At 38.4% G+C, this 13179-nt stretch overlaps 1 protein-coding gene across 1 annotated transcript; it reads left to right on the forward strand.

Moving 5' to 3' along the window:
• Window positions 1-8590: 8590 nt before the first annotated feature.
• LOC144341681 (uncharacterized) lies at window positions 8591-9223 on the forward strand. Its single transcript, XM_078005342.1, has one exon. It carries the CDS (start codon window positions 8591-8593, stop codon window positions 9221-9223), a length of 633 nt encoding a protein of 210 aa, XP_077861468.1.
• Window positions 9224-13179: the final 3956 nt, after the last annotated feature.

Below are 13179 nucleotides of genomic sequence, written 5' to 3' on the forward strand. Positions count from 1 at the left end.
CGGCTATAAAAGTCAAACAACGCCTTGGCTACAGTCTCTGTATTTATATTTTTAAGTGGAACTGCCTCTGGATACCGTGTAGCATAGTCCACCATAGTTAAGATGTATCGATGACCCCCGTCACTGGCTGGCGTAATTGGTCCAACCAAATCTATAGCCACACGCTTGAATGGCATATCAATTAAAGGCATCTTATCTAAAGGGGCCTTCACAACTGATCCCTTTGATACAGTCCTCTGGCACACATCACACGACCTACAAAAACTGGTAACATCTTGATGTAGCCCAGGCCAATAAAAGCTAGTCACAATCCGGTCTTCTGTCTTCTTTATCCCCATGTGTCCACCAAATATTGAATCATGGGCAATCTCCATAACACGAGTCCTCAACAGTTTCGGCACAACCACTTGACGTACCGTCTTTCCTCCTGGAACTGAACGATCCCAAAACACACGATATAGCAAGCCTCCATATACCTGGAACTCGGTTGTGTGGTGCCCTCTCACTTCTGGTTCTCTCTTATTATAATATTTCTTCAACGATGTGTCTGCTTGCTGCATCTCGATTAATTTGTCTTTTGTTACATGTGCTTCAGTCTTCACATCACACACTTTGAGCGGCTTCACCTTACCAGATTTCTTCACTTGCGCTCTGGTTGTTACTGCTCCACTCACATTCCACACTGGATCCGGGTCATCTGGTGGTCTTGCTCCGGGTACATTCCCAACAATTAACTCATAGATTGGGTCCTGCACACATAATGCTTCAACCATGCCTCTCAAATATGGCGTATCAATATCCACCATGGCGACTGGAACCCTTCTTACAGTACGATCAACCATCAATATATGACCCATCTTTTTTGTATACTGGTCATCTGGTATCAAGCTCTTCTTGACTATAATGCCATTACACCCAGTGTCTCTCAACATGGTCACAACTGTGTCACCAACCTTCCCTTGACCCACAGGCAAAGTCCTGTTCTCCACAACGCCACTCCGTTCCATACATGCACCATTCACAACCTTTAACTGCTCCCCCGATGCTAACAACAAATGGTCCTTCTCAATTGTTTTAGGCACATTACTGTCAATTTGAACAGCACAGCTAGCACTGATATTAGACTCCTCTTTAACCACTGCAGCTGCAGCAGTAGTAGTGCTGGGTTTGACACTCTTTCTTTCTTGACCCTTGTGTTGTCCACTACGGCAGAACTTAGCCACATGTCCTATGTCACCACACTGAGGGCACTGTTTACCTTTGTCATGGTTGAATCAGTAACGCGGGATGGACATTGTGCTGCTCGATGACCAACACCCTGACATACATAACACCGGATACTACCACCATCAGTATTTCTAATGGCAGTCTTATTATCGTTACGCTTCACCTGGTCCTTGGTGGATAACTGTCGACCATGTGCCACTAGGTGCTGCTTTGCTGTTACTGCCAACTCATCTAAATCTTTTGGTGCTCTTTCTTTAAGATAAACTGCAAGATCTCTTGTACAGGCACCAATAAACTGCTCCTTCACCATCAAGTCGGTAACACCATCATATGTTGCTGCAGTGCCTGACAACTCAACCCATTTAGCAAAATAATTCTTAAGCGGCACAATTAACTGGTCAGGCCTCTCGGAACTTTCAGGTTTAATTTCACGGAATCGCTTCCTGTACCCATCCTCTGTGAAATTGTATCTTGTCAATAGCGCCACCTTCACACGATCATAGTCAACTACATCAATGTCGGACACCCTGGAATATACTTCCAGTGCTCTACCAATCAACAGCGCACTCAATTTTGTGGCCCATCCATCTCTATGCCAACTCGCATTTGTTGCAAACCTCTCAAACCGCAATAAATAACTATCAAGTTCGTCCTTACCATCAACAAATGCAGGCAACTTTGGTGACTGTGCATCACTGACCACATTTTGTTGACCGCCAAAATCAGACTGTTAGAACCCCGGCATTGCTGCTTGAAGCTCTAATCTCCTCAACTCAAATTCTCTTTCCTTTTCTCGCTGTTCTGCTTCCGCTTCCAGTCGTAACTTTTCCTTTCTTTCCTCAATCTCCATTTTCCTTACCTCTGCTTCCCTTTCTTTTTCTCGCTGTTCTGCTTCCGCTTCCAGTCGTAACTTTTCCTTTCTTTCCTCAATCTCCATTTTCCTCATCTCTACTTCTATTTCTATTTTTGCCTTTCTCTCTTCCCTCGCCGCTTGTCTGTCAGCCCGCTGAGAACTCAATTGCTCCAAAATAAATTTCCTTTTGTCTTCTCCAGTCATTCCCAGTTCATCCGCCCATTCCATCAACTCTTGTTTCGACATATCTTTCATCTCGCTGGCCATGTTGTCTTCTATATGTCTTCACTGTTCCCGGATGAGCCCCCAGATGTCACACGCAATGTAATATTACCGTAATTGGTATAGTACAGGTGTGATGGTTTAAATACCAAAATGGCAACAGTAACAGAAAGACTTCCCTGGCGGCGATGATAAAATACGAACACGGAGCCAACAGATGAGGTTTCAACTGGTACTGGTATTATTATACTCTGCAAACATCAAGTACAATAACGCGGTAAAACTCCACTACTCCAATAACTAGATACTTAAACTCCAATACAATTCAACGAGATCTCCGATCTGAACTCAGTGCTGAACAACTCCCCTATATATAAGCACACTGTCTATAAATAGACCATTATTACATCAGCATACATAATGAGTCTGGAACTTACTACCAATTTCTAGAATGTTCCATTACCCTATATTGCCTCCTACAGTGTTCTATTACCTATTCAACCAGTTTCTAAACAAAATCTAGAATATTCCACCCAGACACAGTACGGTTCTAGAACATTCTCAGTGACATGGAAGTGGTACATAAGTTGTATGCGACAATTATGTTGTTGAGTCCAAAGTTATAAAAACAAAAATACAAAATTTTGCACTTTGCAAATATGTATACTCTATTTAACATACAGCTCGCGCAGTGAACAAAAACATTTTTATATGTCAAACATTATATACTGTTTCTAGGTATTTGTCACTCACTGTATATGTAAAATATTTACACAAACCGATATTTTCACAATGCGTTTTCATGAAGTAATGCATTTTCGTGATATAAAATATTTATAAATTGACCGATCATAAGCCTTAATGGATGAATACCACCCATATAGAATTCCACTGTGGTCAGTCAACCTTTAACACTGGCTTGCTTTCACATTTTAGTGATCATACTAATCTGTCCAGGCGTAATGTAACTGTCCAAGTCGAAAATACTCAGTTGTTGACAGTGTACATAACATTATTTGAATGGCTTGGGTATTAACTATTAAAAGTTGACAACAATACCTCAAGCATGTTACATAATTCCTGTTGTGTATTAAATGTTAAAGACCATATGCATATAGAATTTAGTTGTGTGTTATAAGTAATAGGAGTAGTTTTGGGGTGTTCACGACAAAGATAAATTGTGTAGCGCCCTCTAGTCATATTTGTTTTGAAGTTGACCTTTTAACTTTTTGATTGTCATTGATTGGGTGTGGAGGATGAAGAGAGATAAATAAAGTGATGACACAAGAGACTTGAATGCGGGTGAAAGGAGGTGAGGTCTCACCCTGGCATGTGTAAGTGTCTTAGCGGTCCCTCCCATGATGTGTCTCGCTTGTTTGAGTGGCATCATGACATTGACAACGTGGTACCTGAGTCTGAGTGGTTACTATGGCAACCCTGGTGGCGGTGGTCGTCGTAAGTGCAGTTGTCACAGTACAGTCTCTACATCGACTTGCACTATGGCAAGGACGCCGTGGTACCCAATCAAGGTTGTGCATGCTGCAGTGACAGCCCCCAAAATACGTGTTGAAAATTAGTTAGACACATTCTAATGCGAATGAGTCATGCAAATGAGTCTTATTAATCTAATTGTTCTAAGTTGACTATAGATACAGATGAAATGTCTGGCCTAAAGCTTACTAGCAGCTAATACTAAATGAATAATGAAGCAGTGAATGAAATTAACAAATTTAAACTGGATTTGAATGATTTGAATTCAGTGAATGGTTGCAGGTAGAAATGCATGAATAAGCTAATGGAATCAAGTGGTATTGTACGATATAGGTCAATGAGATATGTTCGTAAGGAAGTTCATGTGTGATTCGACAATGCTATAGTATGTAATAAAAGTATTATATTCTCAACAAGAAAATTGAATGTTACTTGCTGCAATGTTTTGCTATAGTCCGTGGTACTTCCTGTAGTGTTGCTATAGGTGTCTTGATGACATGACGTGCATCACTTTGCCATCGTCCTAGGCGTTTTATTAGCCTGTCTGGGATCCTTGCAGCAGCAGTAGTGGTATCAACCTCACTAGGTAAGCTTGCACGACATAAACATATGATCCTGAAACTGAGACGATATTTTGCCCATTTCGGAATGGGTCAGACGATTTTATGCTGATTTTGAGACTGTTGAGTGATTTGTCAAAGTGGATATCAGAACGAACCATCGTTGTATCCTCATTGAAGTTGGTCGGTGATGTTTACGTGACTGCTTTATTTAACAACAACATGACAAGAAACAAGTACAATTGCGCATGTGCGAAATACATTGATTCGGGTATCTGTTTATCATGAATACTCATATTTGAAACATAAATGCTTAACATGCATTACTATGAGTGAACTCACTCATACTGAGGAAACCAAAGAATGCAATTGTAAATGCTGACTCCCCCCCCCCCATGAGTTGATCAACTGATAGGAGTGACTGTGAACAATGAAGAGCATCTTTTAATGTCCAGTTGGGCAAGTCTTTGTTATCTGTCTCGCTAACTTCATTGTGGCTGTGAGATATAATTTGATGGTGTTGTATGACAGGCGAGAGGATGGCAGGTATGTGACAAAGAGCATTGTGGAGTACTGTGTTACAGGTAAGTTGGGAATTCCATGAGAGTAACAAAAGTTTGTATAAAGAATCTGTCCTGTAGTATATGAGCGACGAGTTGACTCGACAAAGGAATGGTATGCATAGTGTTTGGTCAGTGTTAGAATGTAGCTGTGATTTAAATTGTATTGTACTTTCTATATACAGGTGCAGTATAGCGCCACCTACACCTACATATTGTGTATAATAAAAGTCCCCGGCTGTTCTTGTTATACTTCCGGTTAATGGCGCGAACTTATAGTTGGATGTTGTTTATTTTGCCCGACTATATCTTTGACTATTTCCCCTATCATGACTAACCCTGTTTCTGCGACAGGTTATGAACCCAGTACAGGTCTTCATGAACGATATGGGCGATTGATGTTCGATGGGGATGAACAGAAATATGAACAATGGGAAGTCAAATGCGTTTACAGAAACTGAAAGAAACCATATTGAAACCGGAAGGCGAGGAGATAGACAAAGCCAAGAACGAGGAAGATTTTTAAGAGCTGATTCAATTTATTCATGACAAGAGTCTTTCCCTTGTGATGAGAGATGCTTTGGACAAGGGGAGAAAAACACTACGAATTCTGAGAGCTCACCATGCAGTCACAGGTAAACCACGTGTCCTAGCATTACACTGAATTGACGTCGCTCGTGAAGCAGTCAAGCAAGTCTGTAACCAATTACGTCATAAGAGCAGAGACGGCAGTGGCAGCATTAAAAATGCCAGAGAAACTGTAGATGACAGTCTTATAATTGCTATGGTAATAAATAGTTTGCCAGATAATTACACACCGTTTATTGTAGTTATTACCCAGAGTGATAAAAAGCAGACATTCAGTTAATTCAAAGTAGCGTTACGCAGTTTGAAGGTACCAAGTGTTCCCGGAAGTGCAACTTGTGATGATTAGGTCATGAAGACAGTGATAGCAGAACATGTGAACACAAATTTATCGCCGAGGTTTATATGTGCATGTTACAATTGTGGTAAGATTGGACACAAAAGCCCAGAAATGTAGAAAACCCAAAAGTAAGATGTGGTGAAGAATCTGCCGAAATTCCACGCATAACGAAAATACGTGTCGTAACAATAAAGACAAAGTGGTTCATGTTGCTGACGTTCAAGTCATTGATGAACAAGAATACTCTTTCACATTTAAGGCCAAAGAACACATTGATAATATGAGGGGTGTACAGCCAGACACGCTATTGGTAGACTGTGGTGCAACAACGCATATCAATCACAGATAAATCAAAATTCACTCGTTTTGTTGAGTCATTCAAGCTTGATAAACATTATATTGAGTTGGCGAATGATAAAATATTGCACCTAAGAGAGGTGACGTGAAAGTGTCAATCATGGATATTGATGGTACTTGTGTTAATGTATCAGAATGCATTGTAGATTCCACCATATCCTCAAAAAAATGTGTCTGTTCAAGCTGCGACTGAAAAGAGTGCTACAGTCACATATCAGCCAGATTCTGCTGAGTTAATCCACAGAGATAGTACAAAGTTCAACATTGAGAAACATGGTAGACTGTACTCTCTTAATACATGTAAGGACACTGACATTATGTTAATTATGTGTGTGATCTTAACAGTTGGCATAAAATAATGGGTCACTGTACTAATGATAATATTTTGCGATTAGAAAATGTAGTTGAGGGCATGGAGGTAACTGGTACAACTTTTAAGCCAGATGATTGTGATATTTGTGTGCTTGGCAAAATGACCCAGGATAGAAGTAGAAAACCATGTGTTCGCTCAACTACTTCATTAGAGTTGTTACATACTGACCTAGCGGGACAGATAGATCCAATCTCCAAAGAGGGTTTTAGATATGCCATTCACTGATGATTATTCTAGGACCATGTTTGTACACTTTCTGAACAGTAAACATGATACTGCTACTGAAAGGTTCTTAGCTGATCAGCCCCATTTGGCAATATTAAATGTATTAGGTCAGATTATAGTTCAGAATTTACTTAAAGAGCTTTCAATGTGCTTCTTGAAAAGAACCGAATAAGGCATGACACTTCTGCGCCTTATTCTCCTCATCAGAATGGAACTGCTGAGCGACACTGGAGAACCCTATTTGAAATGGGTAGGTGTTCACAATTAAGTAAAGAAATGTGGCCTTATGCAATAATGGCATCTGCATACATACAACATTGCTGTTCTAATAAGCCTATAAATCAAACGCCATACATTGTTCTAACAGGTCGTAAACCTGACTTGTCAAATATGAGAGTATTTATTTGGATCCGAATGTTATGCATATAAACAAAATGCTAAAAAACTAGATACACGATGTACAAAGGGGATTTTTGTGGGATATGATAAGGGTAGCCCAGCGTAATTAGTGTATTTCCCTAAAACGGGCAGAATATATAAGTATAGAGTTGTGAAATTACAGAGGGCACTTATATTAGTGATTGTTTGTCAAATAGAGATGACTACATACTAAGACATAATGTCAGTAGTGACAAATCACCTCCTGTTGGTAGGTCAGAAAGTAATAATGACCAGTCCATAGAGGGATATGAACCCAAAGAGGTACCTAATCCTGGAGAGGGAACTGAATCTATAGGAAACACTTAAATGATACTGGGACTGGGGAAGCTTTAGAACATGCAACACAAGTGTACGATATCCCGAGAAAGGAAAGTCCCCGCTACATCTCAATAATTTAATTACTGATTTTGAGGATGATGATCAATTAATGTCCACTATTGATTATTGCAATAGAGTATCAGATTTTCCTCAAACTTATAATGAATCTTTAGAATCACCAAATTGTGAGTATTGGAAGATACTGAGAGATGGGATGGGATGAATTCCCTGAAAGAAAATAATACCCTGATCTCATTACCACCAGATACAAAAAATAGTTGGTGTCGGTGGGTATACACTGTCAAGGAGAGTTCAGACGGTTCTCAAACTTATAAAACAAGATATGTACCAAGGGGTTATAGTCAAGTGAAAGTTGTAGATTATAAGGAAACTTTTGTTCCAACTGCCAATCTCACCTCAATCCGCATTTTAATGCAAATAGCTGCACGGCATGATTTAATTTTGCATCAAATGGATGTGAAAACTGCATATCTTAATGCTCCGATTGATTGTGAAATATACATGGAGCAGGCTGAAGGTTTTGATGTGTCTTCTAAATGTGAAGGGAGACTAGTGTACAAACTAAATAAATCTTTATATGGATTAAAACAGTCTGGTAGAAATTGGAACAATTTGTTGCATAACTACTTGTTAGAAAGTATTTTTGTACAAAGTTCTGTTGAAAATTGTTTGTACATAAAACAAGTAGAGAGTGAAGTGATTGCCATACTTGTATGGGTATATGATATTGTTTTAAGGGAAAATAATGAAATACTAATGAATGGTGTCAAACAAATGTTAAATGCAAAATTCAAAATGAAAGATTTAGGTAAACTTTCCTACTTCTTGGGCATTGATTCTGAACAAGGTGACAATTTTGTAAAAATGAATCAAAATAGATACTTATGTAAAGTGCTTGAATAATTTTTCATGCTTGATTGTAAGCCTAACTTAACGCCCTCTGAGTAGAACAATGATTATGATGAATTTGTAGATTCTAGAAAACATCGTGAAGCAGTAGGTAGCTTGATATATGCCATGATATGTACTAGGCCAGATACAGCTTGGATTGTTACTAAGTTGTCACAATATTTGTCTAAACCACTCAAAACACACTGGGTGGCAGTTAAACATGTTTTAAGATACTCAAAGGGCACTCTTGATTGTGAATTGTGTTATAGAAAATGTGAAACTTTGAAGTTAATTGGTTATAGTGATCCTGATTGGGCATCGTCTACAGATGATAGACATAGTACCACAGGGTATTGTTTTAGCTTGTCAAAAACTGGTCCTTTGATTTCCTGGAAATCAAGAAAACAGCCTACAGTTGCCCTGTCATCATGTGAGGCTGAATATATTGCACTAGCAGCTACTGTTCAAGAGAGTTTGTATCTTATTCAATTGTTGAGTGATATTGATGGAGACTATAAATATAGTCATGCTTATATACTGGAGGATAACCAAGGCACAATTTCATTAGCCAAGAACCCAGTACACCACCAAAGGTCAAAACATATAGACATCCGATACCATTTTATCAGCAGTGAAGTAAATAGTGGTAAAATAGTTATTGTGTATTGTCCTACTGGTGATATGGTGGCTGATATAATGACTAAGCCTACAACCAAATTCAAACTACAAATGTTTAATAATTTCTTATTTGGAAAATAACTTAGTTTGAGTTATGTAACAGTTATACACAGTTAAGTAACTTTTATTGTATTTTTGAAAGCATTCATTAACAGGGTTGAGTTATTTCAGAACCATGTGGGATCAAGTGGGGGTGTTAGAATGTAGCTGTGATCTAAATTGTATTGTACTTTAAGAACTCTGTATACAGGTGCAGTCTAGGGCCACCTACAGTTGGATATTGTGTATAATAAAAATTCCCGCATGTTCTTGTTATACTTCCGGTTAATGGCGCAAACTTATAGTTGGATGTTGTTTATTTTGCCCGACTATATCTTGATTATTTTCTACAGCACAAACTTGTGTATGTAGTTGGTGTACTCTTGGATGCTCACTGGTTGTTTCGCCGCTTCTTGTACGAATTGACAAAACCTTCTGGTCTGTAGGCGAGACAAAGCATCACCAACATTGCTATTAGTACCTCTGATATGGGTATGACTTGGAAATTTTATTTTACAGCTTTGCAGAAAATTACCCGTACTAAAACCATGATATACGGATAATGTGTGGATCCCTTATTCCAGATGTGTACTATCCTATCTCACATCATACCACACTCTCATTATATGGCAATGGAACATGAAACATTTACCAAACCATGAATTCCCCCAAATTAAGCAGGTTAGCAAAATGGGGAGTAACACTTTCCATGCAATAGAGATTTCAGAACTATTGTTTTTTTCCAGAGAGAAGAAAAACCATTTGAAGTAACCACCACGACCAAGTGTGACACATCAGTGTAGAGATCCATTCCATGTGCAGTAGTTCAAGAAGATTGAAGAAAGCAATGTCCACCACTGTAGATCTAGGTGGAAGGTTGCAGACAACTTCAATTAGTGATAGAGTGAGGCAATTGTAGATGCCAGGTCGATCAGATTTGCCAAGCTGGTACAGTAGTGCATACTGTCATTGAAGCCCATTTCTAGGTGATGTGGTTTATATCATACAGTTTGTCAGTTGGTAATCGCAGAACTATGTCCACTGTGTCTAGCTCGATGCCCAAGAATGTTAGTACAGTTGTTAGACCCTCAAGCTTGTCTGGTGCGATAGGGACACCAAGGTCCTTACATACTGATTATAATGAGTTTAGGCTGTCCGGACACACCATTAATATAATGAAGAATATTGTTATTTTGGAGCAATTGCATACAATCCAGTTAATGGCTTCAGTAATTTGATTAAATAAAAAGGTGCTGAAACAGCGCCCGAAAGGTAACACACAGTCCAAAAAATAAAAACCATCCCATTTGTAGCCCAGCAAGTGCAGGTGTACACATCGCACAGGGAAATGTCGAAAAGCATGCTTAATGTCCACTTTAGCTAGTTGAAAATATATTGTCCAAGTTGGTTGATCATTTTCACAGCATCATCAATAGTTGCATAATGGAGTGAGAATTCTTCTTGGTTTATATAGGCATTGACACATTCTGATATTGGCTGTGATAAGTCTATTATAATACGATGTCCTTCATTCTTTTTTGGTCATAAGCCCAAGTAGTTCACAACAAAATTGGGAAAGGGGGGTTTCATGAAAAATACACAATGTATCAAAGTCATTGGCATGACATGTCACACATCCTGCTAGGGGCGGACCATTTGTTATCTTGGGGGCCATGAATATTGAAAATGAAGCCTACTTCTTCCCCTATCTGATATGAGGCCTTGTCTTTAATTTTTTTGTCATTTTAATTATTTTGTATCAGTATTTTAAAGCGAGTAGGTCGTCACCTGCGCACGAGTGGAAATTGAGTCCCAAGCGACGATAACCACACATGGAAATAACGCAAAGGTTCATGGGCAGGCGCTTGTTTGTAAACAATGACACGCTATGGCCATCTGACGCATGCGCAGGTGACGACTCCCCGGCTTTAAGAAAAGTAAATGACTTCTATAATAGTAAAACCCTTCCATGATGTTAAAGAGGGCTATCAGTCCACCTCCTGGATGTTTTCTTTCTTCCAAACCAGGCTTCTAAACAGTACACTAAACTACTTGACATTTACTTACCGACCCACCTGAACAAATTCCAGACCATTCTGGTAAAGGAGGAAAAGGAAGCGTTTGCAGATATCAAACAATCGAGAAAAAGACTACAGGACCCCCGAAAATGCAGGAAACACACTTCTAGCCTTAAATACACCAGTGCTTTGGTACACAAACCAGATGACCCTTTTCAGGGCCACCACATCATCGCAAAAGAGAACTAACATTATTACTATGGACTCAATACAATCAATAACACAATCTCAATCAACAATCTCAACAATATCCTTTCAAAATGAAATTAACATGGAACCCACCAGTCTCGCATAACAGTAGCCTCGAAAATTACATTGAGGCAACCAAAGTTAAGATATTCAAAATTACTACCAATAAACCAAAATAAAACATGAATTTTGCCGAAAGAGTAGCAATAGACTACATACCATGATAACACAATTGTAATAAAACTATTCGACAAAGGTCGTGGCATTGCAATCGATTGCAATTTTACTACTTGGTGGTCGACATATTAAAACTTGGTATCGTTTTCGAGATGACATCTTCATGGTATTCAAAGGTACCGTACCTGAATTACACAAATTTTTCAAACAAATACTGGCTCGCATTTGAATACCCCGTGACACAAGTCACATACCATGACCTTGACTTATTAAAGGCGAAACTTTTCCGTATACTCAAACATGTAATAATCTAAACGATCTCTTACATAAACGTAATCTTTTTATTGAAAAAAGTTCTACTCTACATACTGACAAACTCATGAAAAACGACACACCAAACTTACTTTTCATTTGCGTAAATTGTATAATAACGTTGAACATTCTGAAAGCTAAATAAATCGACTATTACTATTCCGACTGATGAAGAGTGCAACAAATACCCGAAACAGCAGCATTGCACTAGTGAATAATCCAATTACAGGTAAATTTGAGTGCTCTATCGACATAGGCTTTCTTTGTATTCAATTTAGTATTCCAATAATGTTTCCGTGTTTGCTTCTATCAGAATAACACCTGAAATATTTTAACACGAATAATACATCTGTTACGTATTTAGTTAGCTAATGCAATACTGCCCTCAGTCGGTGAGATGTTCGTCAATCCACCACCCCATCGATAATAAATGCATTTCTATAAAGAAATACAGCAGAAAGTCATTGTGAAAGAACTGTTGAACAACATAGTTGATGAAATTGTTGAGGGAAAGGCTCAATAAAAATGATTCTTTAAATTTTTTATTCTGTCTTGTCTTGGGTCTGAAAATTTCAGATTTTTTTACATGCATACAGTGTAGGTTTTTTTTCAAGCATTGTCATAGATTTGTTTTTCCCACAAAATTTTCCTGCCTCCAGGATATGAAATGGTCCTCCCCTTACATGAATAAACTCGACTACAGTTTACTCTTAAGATGAATGACTAGCCAGTTAGAGTGGTGTAAGTAGATCCTAAAATAAAATTTAATATTTTGTTTATGGTATCAATAAAGTATTCACTAAACAACCATGGGTTTATTTTTATTCAAATCATTTCCACCATGATTACACAAATGACGACTTTAAAGATTGAAATTTCAAGTCGGTGTGCTTATTTTGTTGATATCAGATTCTGTTTATAAATATTTGTACCGAATTTAAGGTGAAATGAATCATAAAGTTTGCTTGATGTTGGGAAAACATTGTTTTGGTTTTACTGAATGCCATGTTGACAGAGGTCAAATAACATCCAATCAAAATTCAGGATTCACGCACTGTAGTTGTAACAAATTAGCTACAATGTGAATACAAGGTTACGTTTTGTAGTACATTGTTTCTGTGATTTTTTTTTGTTCTGCGAGAAAATACAATACCCGATAAATTTGTACATTTCATGCTGGTCCAAAATGCAGTGCAGTTTTTTTCAAACGTGATTCTGTTCAGGCTGATTAAACAATTTGGC

Source organism: Saccoglossus kowalevskii, chromosome 22 (genome assembly GCF_978046115.1).
Source record: "Saccoglossus kowalevskii chromosome 22, keSacKowa6.1, whole genome shotgun sequence".
Lineage (NCBI taxonomy): Eukaryota > Metazoa > Hemichordata > Enteropneusta > Harrimaniidae > Saccoglossus > Saccoglossus kowalevskii.